The sequence below is a fragment of the Eucalyptus grandis genome, chromosome 11 (assembly GCF_016545825.1).
Source record: "Eucalyptus grandis isolate ANBG69807.140 chromosome 11, ASM1654582v1, whole genome shotgun sequence".
Lineage (NCBI taxonomy): Eukaryota > Viridiplantae > Streptophyta > Magnoliopsida > Myrtales > Myrtaceae > Eucalyptus > Eucalyptus grandis.
The window spans coordinates 33,986,416-34,004,053 of NC_052622.1; the positions used below are offsets into that span (position 1 = coordinate 33,986,416).

At 42.9% G+C, this 17,638-nt stretch overlaps 3 protein-coding genes across 3 annotated transcripts; 2 read left to right on the top strand and 1 right to left on the bottom strand.

The window, feature by feature from the left end:
- The first annotated feature begins 8,958 nt into the window (after positions 1 to 8,958).
- Positions 8,959 to 10,619, top strand: LOC120289412 (GRAS family protein RAD1-like). Its single transcript, XM_039304272.1, has one exon. The coding sequence runs from the start codon at positions 8,991 to 8,993 to the stop codon at positions 10,428 to 10,430; it is 1,440 nt and encodes a 479-aa protein (XP_039160206.1). The 5' UTR covers positions 8,959 to 8,990; the 3' UTR covers positions 10,431 to 10,619.
- A 1,761-nt stretch (positions 10,620 to 12,380) lies between these two features.
- Positions 12,381 to 14,953, top strand: LOC104426190 (nucleoside diphosphate kinase 2, chloroplastic). Its single transcript, XM_010039151.3, has 7 exons — positions 12,381 to 12,705; positions 12,966 to 13,022; positions 13,226 to 13,312; positions 13,517 to 13,597; positions 13,748 to 13,860; positions 14,071 to 14,120; positions 14,648 to 14,953. The coding sequence occupies exons 1-7, from the start codon at positions 12,421 to 12,423 to the stop codon at positions 14,713 to 14,715; spliced, it is 741 nt and encodes a 246-aa protein (XP_010037453.2). The 5' UTR covers positions 12,381 to 12,420; the 3' UTR covers positions 14,716 to 14,953.
- Positions 14,954 to 15,533: 580 nt separating this feature from the next.
- LOC104426191 lies at positions 15,534 to 17,093 on the bottom strand. The gene is made up of 2 exons (XM_010039152.3): positions 16,881 to 17,093; positions 15,534 to 16,159 (listed from the first exon to the last, which is right to left on the bottom strand). Exons 1-2 carry the CDS (start codon positions 16,972 to 16,974, stop codon positions 15,726 to 15,728), a joined length of 528 nt encoding a protein of 175 aa, XP_010037454.2. The 5' UTR covers positions 16,975 to 17,093; the 3' UTR covers positions 15,534 to 15,725.
- Between the last annotated feature and the right edge of the window lie 545 nt (positions 17,094 to 17,638).

Consider the following 17,638-nt stretch of genomic DNA (forward strand, 5'->3'; position numbering starts at 1 on the left):
CTATTAAGGACGTTTTAAAAAACTTTGCTAGTCAATTTTGTCAATGCTTATCTCAATTGTGTTTGCGCACCGGTGATTGTACATGCGTAGTTTGAGTTGCTGCTACTTGACATGAAGAGATCAAGTTCCACTGAGATTTATGCAATATTCGTGATCAGCAACGATGGTTTTGATAATATCCATAGTACGTGCTAGACTGCGTTCGGCATGCTCTCATTTGATGAGCACTTCGAGGAACGGACTATGGGATCTACCGAGCTATGAATCTCGGTATGGCTGAATGTTGATGAATGCCCGATCTGAAGTGCACCTCATCTTACAATAATTCAAGGCAATAGTTCCAGTTCCGTAATCAATAGCTAGTCAGCTGAAACAGCTCTATCTATGGGTGGCAAAATCGAACAGAATTGAATCGAAATTTTGTACATTTTCGATTCAATTGGGTTTTTTGATTCGGATAACCGAGAAATAATCGTTTTTTTTTTTCTGATTTAGTTTGGTTTTTGGTCCGACTCATTAATTCTCAACAAGAATTAAACAGCCAACTTAAAATTTCTCTTCCTCACCTTTTATTCAATTCGGTTATAATAAGTAAGGCAAATATAGAAAACTGAAAAGGCGAATCAAACCGCGTTGAGTTTGGTTTGTATTCGGTTCAGGTCGGATTCGCAACCTATCGGTTTTGAAATCCTGAAAACTTAAATCAAACCAAACTGCTAACAGCCCATCTTATATTTCCACTGGTATTCGGATTTTAGCTTTCAACTTTCTAAGCTTGAGAACTAGACACTTGGGTAGTAAGCTGCAAAAGTTGTGCTGCTGGATGATAATGGTCACATAGCCATGGAATAAGATATACACAGTAAAGGTCCCTACCGGTGAGTGTTGTCTAATATTCGTGAGTATATAAATGAATTAGTGTCTAGCATAGGACAACCTTGTCTTCCTGTTGCCGAGAATGTCATGTATAAAAGAGACCGTAGAGGACGATAAATTAAACGTACCAACTCAACACAGCTTGACCCCAAATTTAGCTGGAGAAGTTTGGTTGTTTTTCCTGTAGCAGTCATCCTAGTACAAGTAACAGGACAAGGTTCCCTTTGCTGTGCCACATTGGATCTAGGTGTCCTCCGAAAAGATATGTTATCTTGGACAGATAATATCAAAAGCTTAATACCCCAGAGGAGCCTTATTCAAGTTAGTAGCCACCTAAATAATTTATCCCGACCCATTTTACTAGGCAGCTGGATCATAAAATTCTTGGAAGGTTTTCCTATGCTCAGTACAGTCTGAATTGTGTCGTCTCTTCCATGATTGCGTAATCGACATTGACTAAACTACTTATGTGTGGGGGGCACAGGGTACTATGATACTTCTCATGTAGTCATGTTGTTAATGTAATTTCTGTGTCAACAGCCAGCAAAAAGACAAAAAAAAAAAAAAAGGAGGAAGAGTCAACAAAGTCCTCCTTGAAGTGAATGGCATTTGAAACCAAGAGAAAATGGCTTGTAGGCAGAATGGCAAACACCCCATCTTCCAAAGCATGGCCCCTCCTGACGTTGAGGATTATGGGCTACTTGTCTCTCACCGCGTTACTGCTTGTCCTTTGCCTGTTCTTGTCACAACAGACGCATCTACTTTCCTCGCTACTGTCACTCTCAGCTCAACTCTGATCGTGTTGAGTTCTAATCCCGACCATGCTTGTATGGCCTTATCTGCATTGCATAGAGCCTTTCAATGCCAGCAGGCAGCAGCTGTCAATGCTTTGTCTCTCCATTGGCTCTGTGTTCTCTAGATGGCTTAGTATCCTAACAGGACGACTCCTGCCGTAGTTTTTCTTAAAGTTAATAGGATTAACTCATGGATTGACTGCTGCGAATCCTATCTACATAAACACGGGACCTTATGCATTGGCTATGCCGGCAAAAATTGATTCCAATGGAACGAAATCATGCACTTTTCTGTTTTAGTAATCATGTGGTGTCTGGAAGAAGGAGAAGAAGGAACCGAGAAGAAGGTATCAGCAACAACGGGTTTTATTGTGGGAGTCATTTTAATCTACGATCATAGTGTTAAGAGTATAACACAAGATATGGGTGCTGATAGAAACAGAGGAAAGAAGAAAGAAGACTTCAAGAACAGAGGAAAGGAAGAAGGTGAAAGTGAGTTTAATAGCAGCAATAAGAAAGCTGATGAAAACAGAGAAGTTAACAACAGAAATTACAGAATTCGTAGAGTAGATTTACCTTTGAGAAATCAGTTTTCAATTTTCAATTTGTAAAGTCAAACTCTGTTCTTTACTTCAGTTAGTTTGTTAGTACTGTTAAGCTGGTTAGTTTCATTCAGTTAAAGCTCTTCAGCAGATATAAAAGCTGATCAGATAAGAGCAAGAAGGGTGAAGCATTTTCTCTATTGAAAACAAAACACTCATTTGAATGATATACGACTTTACTCTCTGTATCATCTCTTCCTCTCGCTTCCATTCATTGTTCTGTTCATCAAAATCTTTCACATAGGACTCTTCACTCAAACTGGAAATATGCAATTGATACGCAAGTAACAACAAAAAGGAAGTTCAAATCTTTCCAATTTCTAATAGCATGTGTCAAGGTTTCAAGATAGGGAAGAATAAATTAACTAACTTATAAATTTATGAAGATTTTAATTCATTAGTGTAATATAGAGGACGGTTGACATGATATGGTGACCAATTTACTTAATCAATGATGAAGAGAAATGTCTACTTTTAGGGTCAGGCATGGTCCCGTTGTGTTTTCGAAAATTTGCAGGTTCGCTCTATTAGAACGAATTCAGGTGACATTTTCTCGTCTTCCACGCCTTGCCTCGTTATAAATGTTGAAAGAGGGACTGACATTCAGGCGCCTTGCTAGGGGACAATGGTGCAGATATTGGGTATCGACGGTCGTTAGTTCATGCATATGGACTCAAGGACGGTCCGGAAACCAAGAAGACCATTCAATACAGAAAAGGAACTGTGGCAACTGAAAATAGCGATAAAGGACTCGGAAGTAGAGCTCTGGGCCCCATGGATGCGGGGTCAGCTTGGTGAAGAGGACAAGAACATCGACACATGGTCACATGGCCCTTGCACATGAGGACCCTCTCTCCTTCAACAGTCGCAATGATGAAGACCTAACTTGAATCACTAGCAGAAACACTGTAGAGAGGGAGAGAGGGAGAGGTTGAATCTCCTTCTCGCCCATTTCCTAAAATTTCATGCTAAGACGTATTTGAAAACTGAGGATGGTATATCTATGAGATACACGCATGTGAATTAGGAGTGAACGCTTTCAGATTTCAGGTTTTGTATAGATTCCACTTGAAATTTACCTCGTCACGAGTTCCAAGGTCGGTTTTAATTTCTATCCATGTTTTATCTGTATTATTAATTCAACGATTGAAATGAATTATCACTAATGATCATCATTTGTTACTACAATTTATTGACCATAACTTATATTTAGACATACGAAAATATGAAACATTAACGAAGTAAAAGTTTTAATTATAAAATGAAATTCCATACTAGTATTCCATATTATATACTCATGATCACACGAAGAATAGACCAAGAAAAATACAAAAACTTGTTCCGGATTCTAGGTTATAAGTTATATATTCCAGGTTATAAGTTCTAGGTGCCAAGTTCCACCAACTTAGAATAGGAAACTTATATGTTGAAATAAGTTCCCCAATTTTTGGAATCTGAAACTTACCTTGCATATCTTGGAACCTAGAACCAGATAAATTCCTATCGGTTTGATTCTCAAGTTTAATGTTTTACCTTGAAACCATACCCACCCCTAGTGTGAATATGTTGTTGCCATCGACGCCGATTCCTCGTTATTCCACGCAAAACCAATCATGAACAATCATGGGTTTTGCCATGGTTCTGATTCTCTCCGCTGTTATACATGGCATAAGATACTAGCTGTGATCTAAGCTACATTTGCGTGCTTATGCACCAATGGGAGTGCGAAGACATGCAGCCAGACGGACGAAGACAAAGTTAGAGACTACTAGGAGTTGATGCAAATCTCTTATTGGGTACTATATTTTAGTTCCAGGAGAATCCAATGCGCCGAACTCCCTAAGCTTCCAGCTGGATTGAGTTTTCATCTGATCCCAATGATTAATAGGTCATTAGAGTTGCAACAATTGGAACTTGGCTGTCTCGTTCGTGATGGAACTTGTCGATTCGCATCTTGATACAAAATATGAACTATTTAGATACAAACTATGCATTTATTTAGACTTATCATGAGATTTGGTAAAAGGGATTATTTATTAGAAAAATTAAGAGGATCGCTGGCAGAATGCTGATCAATGCGTTGTCGATTGCTATGCTAAGTCCGGCCTGAGCCTGCTCTTCTTCCTCAGCATTTTGGCAGTGTCATTGTCATGGCCAAGATATAATTTTATATTGGATTTTGCTCTGATGTAATTTACAGTGTAAAAATTGGATGAATACTTCATACACAAATGAGAACCTCTGCCTGAGCAAAGCATGTTATGATTTCCCTTTACTTATGCATTTACTTTGGCGGTGAAATGTTGGTATTGCATCATCAATTCGGTCTCTTGATTACGATGCCGTGGCATTCCATTTGGGTTTGCGTTAAAAATCTTAATAAAAACGAACACAAGTGTGAGCCCATTGCATGTGAAGATGATTACTTGCGATCTGCTTGTCTGCAATAATGGACTGTTGAGCAATGACCTTTCTCCAGGAAGAAGAGAGTATCAACTATCTGGTTTTGTACAATGAAGAGAAGTGATCCGAAGGAAGGTGACCATAAAAGAATCAGTATCGACAGATGGCATCTCTTATGCAGAATTAATCAGGGAAAGAATGATGCTAACGGTATAAGCAGCAATGAAAATTACTAAGTGAAGGACAAATAGTTATTTCCCTCACACTGGCTAACATAACGTGTATCACGTACTTGTACTAACAACCACAACAACAGAAGCAGCAGCAGCAGCAGCAGCAGCAACATCTCTATATACATGTTAATCAAAAGGGAGGAGTACAGGCGATGCAAGCAAGCAAGAGAATGGCGGAGGAAGCCCCATCTTCTTCGAGATTGGAAGAGCTCCTCTTGAACTTGGAGGCCTTCCCTTTGTTACACTGCATCAGCTGCTGGTGCTGGTGGTGCTGCTGATGACTACCGTCTCTGCCCTTGTGCTGCTGCTGCTCTTGCCTTCCCTTCATGGCCTCCTCCACTCTAGAAACCATCTTCTCCCTCTCCTGTTCTCACCTGAAGAGTATTCAGAACTCGCTCAAATACAATATGCTTTGAACAACTACATGTCTCCCGCTATTTATAGGGACATCTAGAGAGAGAGAGAGAGAGAGAGAGAGAGAGAGAGAGAGAGAGTTCCTGTGCATGGGGAACAGCCCTACATACATGCACCCGTATTTGAAATGGCCCAGGAAAAAAAAATGGGATAGAGGAGAGAAAAAAGATTGGGTCAACGCAATTGGAATGTTCCTTTAATATCATTCTGAGAATGGAATATGCATTTTCCTCATGCTTATCCGTTAATATTTTTACACTGGTTTGGCTTTACTTCTGTAAATTGTCGCGTTCCTTCGACTAGTTCTTTTCTTCGGTTTTGGTGTGTTCCCGTAGCCACATCCAAGGAGCAAGACATTAAATCCAGGGTCTAGTACTTGTTCTTGTGTAATTTCCGGGAGTTTCAAACATAACTCTTGCGAAAAAAATGGAATGATCATTGGATCATCGACGGAGACTACGAAGGAAGTCCAAGAAAATCACACACCAAAAGAGAGCAAAAGACATAGTTGATGCCGTCGAATCCAGAATGGAGACCTAGTTCATCACGTAATCCAATGCTCTCATGACCCATAATCAACAATTCAGTGCCTATATTAGCTCTGCATATTGAAGCTTCAAAGCTTCCCCCTTCCCCCTTCCTCGTCGAGCTCTGAAACTACGAGGGACGGATGCGATAAGGGTGGAGATCAAATCAAAACTATCTCTCCTATATCAGCTCTCGCCTCCAGAATATGTCCCGATGATCTTTTACAATGCTGACATTGATGATAGCACCAGACTTGGAGCTCGAGCCAAGATCGGTCGCCTCAAGAAATCCTTATCGGAGGCCTAGGCCGAGTTCTCCCCGCTTGCGGGGAAAGTCAGAGAGAACCGATTCGTTGAGTGCAATGACCTTGGGGCCCAGTTCATTGAGGCCGAAGTGAACTGTCACCTGTTGGAGATCTTAAGGCTGCCAAATGTAGAGTAATTAGATCAACTACTTCCTCGTGATAACCACGTCGCGAGATCATCCACGGAATTCCAAGTAGCACTCCGGGTAAATGTTTTTACCTGTGGAGGATTGGCCATTGGCTTGTGCACATTGCACAAGCTTATTGATGGGGTCATATTCACTTCACTAGTAAATAATTGGGCTAATAAGTCTAGAGGTTCTGGTGACCACATGTCTCCTACCTTTGTCGGGCCGCAGTTGTTCCCGCAAAAAGACTTGTCGGGTTTATTGCCCTCGCTAGACATACAAAAAGATAAGTGCATTGCAAAACTATTCGTGTTCAGTGGCTCCAAGTTCGCTTTGCTGAGAGTGAAAATTGCGAGCCACTTTTGCGGGGACCATCCTAGTCACAATGAGGTGATTTCGACGCTTACCTGGAAGTGTGCTATGGATGCGTCTAGAGCAAGATCGGGTTCCTTTTTTCCTCTGTTTTGACAGAGTCTGTGAATTTGAGACCCAGGATCGATCCGCCACTCTCAGAATCTTGTGCTGGCAATCTCCTTTGGCTAGCAATGGCACCTGGTAGTGATCAGACAGGATCGCACGACTTGGTGAACGAGATCAGGAAGTCGATAAAGAAATTTGACAAGGAACATGTTCGGAAAATGCAAGGCGAAAGCAGATTTTCCCTAATATTTGAGTCTCTCAAACAGATAGTAGAGTTGGTTTCGGCGAACGTGGACATATACAGATTCACCAGCCTAGGGAAATTCCAGTTATACGAAGCTGATTTCGGTTGGGGGAAGCCGGTCTGGGTGAGCAGCGCCGGGCTGATCTTCAAGAATGTTGTTGTCCTGATTGAATCGAGATACGACGATGAATCAAAGCTTGGGTGACCAAGGAAGAAAAAGATAATGCGTGTTTTTGAGAGGAACCAAGAGCCGTTTGCATTTGCTTCGGCAACTGAGAGCCCTTTCTGTCTGCTACTGAATTCTCGCCTTTGAGTTCTTCAATCTGAAGAATTACCTCGTTAATAATTGACAAACCCTGAGTTCCCACCAAAATAATTCTCATGTGAATCGCCTTCCCGAATCCTCATGCGCAACACGGGAATGAAGATAATAGAACTGAAAAACTAACTTCACCCGAGGACTAAAACGTGAGTGAGAGTGAATTAAAAGCGATTCTCAAAGGCAAATATTAGGAGAAGCTGCGAAATAAAGTTGCAAATTCTTAAAAATTCAAGAACGAATTCGCTTGCAATTTCATTTTCCTCCCCGAAATATCAAATCTATTGAAATTTTTTTTTTCTTGATCAATATGCATAGTCTCTAGTTTCTTTCTTATAGTTAAAGTAGTCTTGGACTTTCTTACCCCCTCAAAATGAGACTTTTCCTTATGCTTATAAGCTGACCATTAGTCCCTTTTACCTTCCATAATCTCCCCCAACAATCTTCTCCTCACACATCGCACTTAAATCGGACCGTTGAATCCAGACTTACTAGTAACCTAGGCTTTGACCCAATGTGGGATAAACCCCCACAATCTCCCACTCACACATCGAGCTTAAGTCAGACTGTTGGGCTTAGACTTATCAGTAACCTAGGCCTTGACGTGTTGAGTGGTCTTGAGTCTTTCTCACCCCAAAAGTTAGCTCAAAGAATGAGGTTTTCCTTCACACTTATAAACCAACCACCAGCTCATTTCACCGCTGATGTGGAATAAACCCCAACACTTGTATCAGGCTGCAACAAGAGCATGCGATCAACGTCCAAGAATTCTCCTTGACTTGGTTCGTGAGCAAGTTCAAAATTTTTAACAACTTCTCTGTTCTTGTCGGATACTCGTGCCAATGAATATGCCCGCATAGATTGTGAAAAACAAAGCTCTTAGCAAATAGCGCAATGATGTATTCCACTCGTTCCCGCTATTGCAGCATAGAGGAATTTCGTTGCCGGCCTTCCACGAGTTCTGTACTTTCTTGATGTTGTCTTCCGACCCAGCACAGCACAAGTGCGCGGGCGTGCAGGAACCAGATGCTCGAGATACAAACATCGACCGAATAAGTGCTGATCATTATACTTCGCAGGCGAAATCTAAAACTTCAGAAAGAGAGAATTCGCTTTAGGATACGGAACGAGAAGTCGAAGAAGAGAGGGCAGTGCCGAAACAAATCTATAGGCACCGCAAAGATGGGGAAAAAACAGGGATGCGATCCCAAAAAACACCAGAGGAATCTCGAATTGAATATGATTGATCGAAGCATTCCCCCGTTTCCACAGCGATGCTGACTTACGAGGAGACAACTAATAAAAACCAATTTTTTTTTCCCCATATTATTTTGGGTTTGTGGAATTACTATTTTTTTTCCTTTTTTGCCGCATTCTTCTTGTATATCTTCGTGTCAGGAATTTCAACAGAAACAAGGAAATACATGGGAAACGTCGAATGCAAACTATATAAGTTGTCCATGGCTGGTGTTGCACTCTTTCAGAGCTTCATCGAATATCTTCCAAGAGGAAGAAGAAGCGGCGCGGCGGTAATAGGGATAGATGGCTTCGGGTCCTTATCAGGTCCCTAATGAGTTGTACCAAAACATTAACGACGACCTTAGTCACCTTACCATCGACTCCGTGACCTGTCTCAAGCTTGCTTCTTCTTCTTCTTCTTCTTCATCTTCATCTTCGTCGTCCTTGACTCACTACCTCTCCCCGAGCTCGATCGATCACGAGGACATGCTCGTGTACTGTGACCCGGAGGAGGAAGAAGAGGCCAGAGGCAAGAAGAGGCCCAAGAGGACATACAGTTTCGCCGAATCAATTGGGAGCAACAGCCCCAGAGCTTACACCGGCGGTTTCGGCAGTGGGGGGATCAGCCGGTCCAGCAGCATGAGCAGCCTCGACACCTTCCCGAGGCTCCACTTCCGTGACCACATATGGACGTACTCGCAGCAGTACGTCGCAGTGGAGGCTGTCGAGGAGGCGGCAGCGGCGGTCTCTGTCGGTGGTGGTGAAGAGGAGGACGGGACCGCTGACGGGATGAGGCTCCTCCAGCTCCTTGTCGCGTGCGCCGAGGCTGTGGCCTGCCGCGACAAGTTGCAGGCGTCGTCACTGCTGTCGGAGCTCCGGTCTCGAGCGCTGGTGTTCGGTACCTCGTTCCAGCGAGTGGCCTCGTGCTTCGTCCAGGGCCTGGCTGACCGATTGTCCCTGCTCCAGCCGCTTGGCACTTTGGGCTTCATCTCGCCGGCGGTGGTGGCAGCAGCGTCTGGGGCCGCCGCCCCTGACGAGAAGGAGGAGGCCTTGCGGCTGGCCTACAAGATCTGCCCGTACATCCAGTTCGGTCACTTCGTGGCCAACACTTCCATATTGGAAGCCTTTGAGGGAGAAAATTTTGTCCACGTGGTGGACCTGGGCATGTCCCTGGGCCTGCCAGGTGGGCACCAGTGGCGGCGGCTGATCCAGAGCCTCGCGGGCCGCCATGGCCAGCCACCGCGCCGCCTCCGCATCACTGCCATCGGCCTCAGTGCTGAGAAGTTCTGCTCCATCGGGGACGAGCTCAGCGCCTATGCGCTCAACTTCGGGATTAATCTGGAGTTCTTTGTGGTGGAGACCAATCTGGAGAATCTGCAGGCTGAAGACATCAAAATCTGTGAAGGTGAAGTGCTCGCTGTGAACAGCATTCTTCAGCTGCATTGTGTTGTCAAAGAGAGCAGAGGAGCTCTGAATTCTGTGCTTCAAATGATTCATAACTTATCACCCAAAGTCCTGGTCCTGGTGGAGCAAGATTCCAGCCACAATGGGCCTTTCTTTCTTGGGAGGTTCATGGAGGCTCTGCACTACTACTCTGCGATCTTCGACTCCCTGGACGTGATGCTGCCCAAGTACGACACCCGGAGGGCCAAGGTGGAGCAGTTCTACTTCGCCGAGGAGATCAAGAATATAGTGAGCTGCGAGGGGCCGGCGAGGGTGGAGCGGCACGAGAGGGTGGACCAGTGGCGGCGGAGGATGAGCAGGGCCGGGTTCCAGTTGGCGCCAATCAAGATGATGGCTCAGGCCAAGCAGTGGCTCGGCAAGAACAAGGTCTGTGAGGGTTACACTGTTGTTGAAGAGAAAGGGTGCCTTGTTCTGGGGTGGAACTCCAAGCCCATTGTTGCTGCTTCTTGCTGGAAATGCTAAGAACAGGACCCCAGCTTGAACCACGCACTTGCTATAAGTTGGCAATTTCTAGTGAAGTTCAAGCAACAGTTCCAAAGTACCTGGGTTTTGCTTTCTGATGGAATATGAATACGGCTTCTCTCTTTTTCCAATAACGACAATAATCGATGCGTGCTAAGCTACATGGGTTTGTAGCTGTGTCGAGACTCGGTGGATGCGAACACTGGAAATGGATATAAATAACTTGCGCTCGCGTATGAGCTTGAGCGCGACCTTTTCCGGTGCTTTGACAGATGCAATAAAAAGACTACCATGGGGTGGAACGATTGTTTGGCAATTTGAAGTTGTGTAACACTCGTTAACCTTTTGCAACGATAGAAACACTGCTATAACACATGCGTTCCATCTTGAGGCCCGATTTTGTCGACCATCTATCCACGGTTCTATCCAGCACAAGATCGTGCAGGACACGCACCGATCATCTCATTCTGATGCTGAAAGGCATCGCCTCTACAGAAGGAAAATCGAATATGTTCCGATGACATTGCGCAGATTCGAGCAGTTCGTCTCTCTAGTTGGCATCGCAAGTCTCCTCCTCCTCCTAGCAACTGTCACGTCATTGCGAGGCACATTTGTGCATTGGATCTTTGTCCGATAGGAACCGAACAGACAAGAAAAGGCATCGCACGGAGTCCCCTGTTTGCTTGGCAAGCAGAAGTTCTGGAATCCCTCCTCGGCCTTCAGTACGAGAGACCGAGAGAGTTTTGTCTGGATTTCTTCGAAAAGGACAACAGAAACAAGAATTGAAAAGAAGGGGTTTGTCCTGTTGCAGCAGGGATATGTGCTTCGACGATACTATTGAGAAAATCCAAGTGTGCAGTTCCATGACTTCAGGATTCTATTCGCCAATGTGAATCAAGAATAACAGTTTTTGAGATATTGTGAACCACAAATTCTTAAAGGAATGATCTCATAGAAATTTATAACTATTTGTTATTTAATTGTTTATAGTTTAGAATAAATTATTATATTCTCGGTAGATTAAAAATTATCATATAATCATTTCTCTTTAAGATAAACCCCACGACAATTTGCGCAACTGGATCGAATCTAGAAATTTAACTTTGTTTCCACCCCTTTATCGGGTTGCTTTTGGGAGTTGTGCCTCGGAAATACCTTGCCGATCCTACTCTATTGGCTATGTTTTATTGGTCACTCCAATTCTAATCAAGAAAAATAAAAATAAAAAGTTCACCAATTAAATAATTAATATTCGGGATTATGACACAAATGAACAATGAACTTTAGTCCATTTACCAAAGAAAAATAATAATGAACTTTAATCTAATGAATAATATGATCCCTTAAATTTCATCCAATGTTCAATGTGATCTGTTAACTACTAATTTATTCAATGCGGTCCATTAACTTTTAATACATGTTCAATATAATCCCCGAACCATATAAAAAGTCCAAATAGTCCTTTCATTATAAGATTAAGGACAAGACTAAATATTTTTATATATTCAAAGATTAAATTGAAGATGTACCATAAATTTAGAGATAATATTAAACAAATTAAAAGTTGAAGAATCACAATACACATTATATTAAAGTTCATGAATCATATTCAACTAACTAAAAGTTCTTCATTGTAGTGGGCCAAAATCCAAAAACTAATATATGTGATAAAATTCATATCATATCTTATCAAATTTTATCTTGATTAGAAATTTGGACAATCAAATGCAATCCAGTTGTTTTGATGACAAAGAATAGTCGATGTATCAAAATAGAACCCATGACTATCATAGACATGGTGAAGTCCATGAACCCCGGCCGCGGGATGTTTTATTTTATATTCGTAAGAAGTAGGTAGGTGCGGTAAACAGCAAAAAGGAAAAAAAAAAGCAAGGACGTAATTGCAAAAGTCGCCACAAAATTGAGGCTCAAGCCTATTTATTTATGACCGGTCTCGAAGCTGAGTAAGCAGAGAGAGAGAGGAGAGAGAATGGAGGGCGTGGTAGGAGTCGCTGCCGCGAGGATTGGAGCCGCTGGTCGCTGCGTCTCGTCGCCTTCCCCAGCTGCCGCGAGCGGGAGAGGTGGAGTTGTCTGCAGGCCTCGAGCCGTCTTATCCTGCGCACCGTCCTCCCCTAACCTGCGCACCGCCGACCGCCGCCATGTCCACCTGTCGTCGTTCCCGTCGACCTCGCACCTGTTCTGCCCCGCCCCTCATGCCGCCGCTCGCCGTCGCACCGGACCTCGCATTTTCCTCCCTCATTTGGTCGCTTCCTCGGTCTGTTCTCTCTCTCTCTAGAATTGATTGCACTGGAGTGCGAATTTTATGGTTTTGGAGCTCGTGTGGTCTCGTGCTTGGGGCGAATTGGGGGAAGAGATTCCGCAATTGACGCTCCAATTTTCACGTTGGAAGTTGTTCTTATGAATTCATGATGATATTGTGGCCTTTCGTTTCTCTGCTTTGACGCGCTTGTGTTGTTTGTAATGTATGACCCTTATTTGAAGGTTTGGTCTGTTTCTTTTGTTATCCGCGTGTAGGAGCAAGTGGAAGAGACTTACATTATGGTAAAGCCAGACGGCGTTCAGCGTGGCCTGGTAAGCTTCCCTCTTCTTCTGCTTCCCCTGGTTACGTTGAATTGTCTGTGCAGAGCCTCATTCATTTTCAATGCCAAGGTTAAATTTTTAACTCGCCCGAACCATGATGGGGTGTTCGTGTATGTGTGTGGTGTTTACATAGCTTGAAACTTACCGGCATTGTTTGTCTTCCGTTCTCTGGACTGCGGGCGGATTCGCAATAGGTTGGGGAAATAATTTCGAGATTTGAGAGGAAGGGGTTCAAATTGTCTGGCTTGAAGCTCTTCCGGTGCCCTAGAGAATTGGCTGAGGTTCTCATCTTGCATACCCTTTGGTCTTATTACTCTCTCTTCTGCTTGCCTAGACCATCCAAAAACTTTCTATTGCCCACAATTGCCTCCTCTTTCTATTGTGTGTTGCCCTCATCACCGACCATGAAGATTTTGAAATGATTTATCTTCTCTTGCATGGTCGAACCATCAAGAATTACTTTGTTCATTTGTTCATGATTTCAGGAACACTATAAGGATCTTCAGTCCAAGCCATTCTTCCCTAAATTGATCGAGTATATCACATCTGGACCAGTTGTTTGTATGGTATGGTTTATGAATAACTCTCAAGTTTCTGTATTTTTGGCTTTGTGCCAGCAATTGGAGTCGCTTTTCTTTTAAGATTTATTACAATTCACTTGCTTCAAAAACTCATTATGAGCTCCCTAAGAACTTTTTGGGCCTTGACGTTTCCAGGCTTGGGAGGGTGTTGGTGTTGTTGCCTCAGCACGAAAGTTGATAGGGTCAACAAATCCTCTTCAAGCTGAGCCTGGAACGATAAGAGGAGATCTTGCAGTGCAAACTGGAAGGTTGGTATTTCACTTATCAGCCTGATCCTTTTGTCAACGGATGCTCCTATTACACTCGTAGTCTCTGAAGGATGAGAACCAACTATGTAGTAGTGAGCTTGTTTTCTAGGATATAAATCGGTGTAAGATTTAATTGGTATTCTACTGTTGTTTATTACTCCAAATTTATGCGTAACAAGTCTTTGACATTTTATTGTTCTTTCTCAACAGGAATGTGGTTCATGGCAGCGACAGCCCTGAGAATGGCCAACGTGAAATTGGTACGTTCTATAAGACACAAGTTCTAGTATTCCAAACTTAATAGATCATCTCGGTTGCATATGCCATCTTCACTTGAAATATTTAATTTTCAAATGAAAAACTTGGATCTTGAATCATAGAAGCATCGTTTTGGGTCAATGGGTGTAAAGATATACTGATTCCTGTGTAGGCAGTCTCCACATGATGAGAATTCATATTCAAGATGAATGTATTTCAAGGTGTTTCAAAGATTAAACATTACTTGAGTATATATTTACTTGCGGACTGGTTCATGGTGGGATGATCACGAGTGATGTTGTCTTGTTCATTTGGGTAGTTTCCCGTTTATTTAGTAGCCAAGAGGTCAAGGGGAATTGGAGAATACAGTAGAGAGGGAATCCCTTTCCATGGCATCAGAGTTTTTCTCTTTCATTGGAAGACTGCTGCTCTAATATTGTTCTGTTGCCTTATCATGTGATGGGAGCTACTTTCGTTGAACTTATTGTTACGACTATTCTTGCTGAGGTGTAATTACCTTTCTCTGCAGCTCTTTGGTTCAAAGAAGGCGAATTGTGCCAATGGACACCCGCTCAAGCTCCATGGCTAAGGGAGTGATGAAATATTCATGCAATTCTAGAAGCTTTTTTGTTGACCACCTGTAATATCTATCTAGATTGCATTCTTTGTCTAAGTTAAGAGCGCTTAAATATCCGGATTTCTTTGTAATCTGGGAGAGAAACTCCAAAAACTTTTGTGCGGCGGCTAATGTATCGGTCTTTGTTTTAGACTTGGGGTCCCTCTCAAGCTCTTATAATGTGGAAAAGCTGATTAAATTGTATAATGTTGACTTCAATACGGAAGAATTGTTTCCTCAAAACTGAGGTATAAACTTGACAAACTGCAGCTATGTACGGTCAGATTTCTGAGTTATGGAATCGACACCCACTGAGATGATATGAGCTTTTAACTTGTTTTAGCTTTTTGGAGCGGAAACTGAACAGACAGCTAATATTCAATATAAATAACAATGATTAAAGGTCCAAAGGCAAAGGTGGTAAGAAAATGGGACCTCGCTAAAAACATACCCAAGTTGAGATAAATTTTGATGAATTTTAATGTTATTAGATCAATACGTAGCCTAAGTCCTTCCCGATTAGTTTGAAGAACAAACCTGCGTACAATACGGAATTCGAAGACAAATTGGAACCCAGATGTATTGCATGTAGAGATCCATGTTTCCAATTGAAGGGCAATTTAAGATACTCGGACGTGTATGCATACAGATAACCATAAGAGACACGTGCGCTTGATGCCCAATGAAATGAGACTTCATTTGATAAGACTGTACAAGACCATTTTCCCCTAAATCCTATGCCAAGTGAGTATAAAATCAAGTAAACAAGCACATGAAGGAGTGGAATTTGAACCAAAAGGAAAAGGAAAATAGCATGTGTATCATCTTTATCAGCATGAAAATCCTTCGGCTAAAAATTACCTCAAGGTTGTGTTTGTACGTTTTACAAGTTAACACAAACTACTAGTGCTATGAAGCATGCGGTCTGTGCATAAACATTACAAATAACACGACCCCCAGTCTGAGTGATCAATCACAAAACAGTCATTGCTCATGAGCCGACACATTCTTGTTCGATGTTTCCGAGAGATCGGTAGTCACCAGGACTTGGTGGAACAATTGACGAACAATTAGTCTCCATCGTCACCATTTTGCTATTTGAAGCAGAATGCTGTGAGCTTTTGTATTTGGAAAACAGATGAAGAATCGATACATCGCCATTGATTCTCTGTTTCAAGTTGACCGTCACATGAGCGTCGCCAGCACTTGACAAGATGCAGGCATCATTTACGGTTATCGCATTCTTTTCATGCGGCAATTTGAGCTGTGAATCTGAAGGATTCGGACAACTACAGTCACAATCCATGGTCATTGCAGCCCCACAGTCAGAGCTTCCTGCGGAGTGATCATGTGGCTGCACGAACTCACTAGTTGGCGAACCTTGGAACTGCTGAGAACCCTGTTTAAGCTTTAAAAGCGTCGCTTCTGCACCCAATGAACAAAATGAAATCTTTAGTAAACCTTCAGATTCGAGCTCCTTAAAAATTCCTTCCGCTGCATTCAGCCTACAAGCTTCAGATCCGGCATCAACAATCCAACAAGCTTGCTTTTGTTTCAAAGAGTTACTATGCAAATGTAGTGTCTAATATGAAAAATGAAAACGAATCATCCGTGACTATGTCTCTGCAGTCTCTTCATGTTAAAACTCAGCAAAAGAGTGCAACAGTTTGGCAAGAGAGGCATCAAGTTCCGAAGAATTTATACTTCCGCGGTCAGAATTATCGCAATCCTCGCAATTTGACGACAAGGCGAGAATCGAAAGCATCACAATGAACAACTTACAATCGTGATGACAAGCGACACCGGAATCAGGCGGAAACGAGAACTGTTCGTTCACTGATCTACCGCCCAAATATTGCAAGGTCCTCGTCGCCAGACGACAACCCATCAATCCGATGGATAATAGGTTCGAATACTTTCCGGACCGGGAAACATCGACAGAAAGCTATAACACAGAGATCCCAATCCTAATTTCAGACAGGGTCCGAGAAGCAATTTCCCGATTCACAAACCCAGTCATCCTCCCCGCCCAGCCGATTCAATTCCCCGCCATAGCAATTCAAGGGAGGAGCACGCGATGCGATTCGGCTCGAAATGATCAGAGGAAGTGGAGAAGAGCGACGGAGTCTAGAGTTAAAAAGAGTACCGTAGATGGAGAGGGAATCGTGCTTGAGGAGCTTGGCCGTCGACCTCTCCAGACTGTCCGGCGACGAAGACGGCCCTCTCACTCTTCCCAACATCTCTCTCTCGATCTCGAAACGCTGGAGAGGAGGAGAAGAGGCGGTGGCTGCTGAAGAGGAAGAAGGTGAGAGGATTTTCGGCGACTCGGGTCGCGGGAAATGGTTTCAAGAAGGAGCGCCAGGACGAAACGAAATTTATCGTGGCGGAGGAGGAGGAGGAGGAGAAGAGGAGAGCAGCACGCTTCCGCCGATATTGGGCCGGGCCGACCCGATCTTAAGCCCATCGACCGGGGACGTTTTTTTTTTCCTGATTGGGCTTTCTAATGGGCCGGGCTCATTCACTCCGACCTATGGCCCGTGTCCATAAATTAATCACTTCTCTCCGTGTTTACTTTTCGTATTGAAAGGTAAATAAATAATAGGATGAGTGCACTGTAAATCTTAGAATTTTGTTAAGTTAATATAATCAAGTCTTAAAACTTATCAGACTTTCCATTTGTCAACTTACATGGAGTTGTCAACCAAAAAAGGAAAAAAAAAAAAGTTTGGCGGAGTTATTGATATAACTAGATTGCACTGACTTAACAAGTTTTAGAATTTAATTGTATTTTTTAAGAAAAAAAATTAGAACTCAATTACACCTTCGTGGTGATTTTTAGGATTTGATTTTTAAATTTTAGGACTCAATTATACTTTCGTGATAACTTTTAAAACCTTCAATACA

What these genes read in the sequence shown, in the direction of transcription:
- LOC104426190 (XM_010039151.3), top strand. Translation starts at nt 12,421, where the DNA reads ATGGAGGGCGTGGTAGGAGTCGCTGCCGCGAGGATTGGAGCCGCTGGT. An exon ending in ACGGCGTTCAGCGTGGCCTG is followed by an intron (nt 13,023 to 13,225) that starts GTAAGCTTCCCT and finishes GATTCGCAATAG; the next exon opens with GTTGGGGAAATAATTTCGAG. An exon ending in CTTGCAGTGCAAACTGGAAG is followed by an intron (nt 13,861 to 14,070) that starts GTTGGTATTTCA and finishes CTTTCTCAACAG; the next exon opens with GAATGTGGTTCATGGCAGCG.
- LOC120289412 (XM_039304272.1), top strand. Translation starts at nt 8,991, where the DNA reads ATGCTCGTGTACTGTGACCCGGAGGAGGAAGAAGAGGCCAGAGGCAAG.
- LOC104426191 (XM_010039152.3), bottom strand. Translation starts at nt 16,974, where the DNA reads ATGTTGGGAAGAGTGAGAGGGCCGTCTTCGTCGCCGGACAGTCTGGAG. An exon ending in CGATTCCCTCTCCATCTACG is followed by an intron (nt 16,160 to 16,880) that starts GTACTCTTTTTA and finishes CATTGGGTGCAG; the next exon opens with AAGCGACGCTTTTAAAGCTT.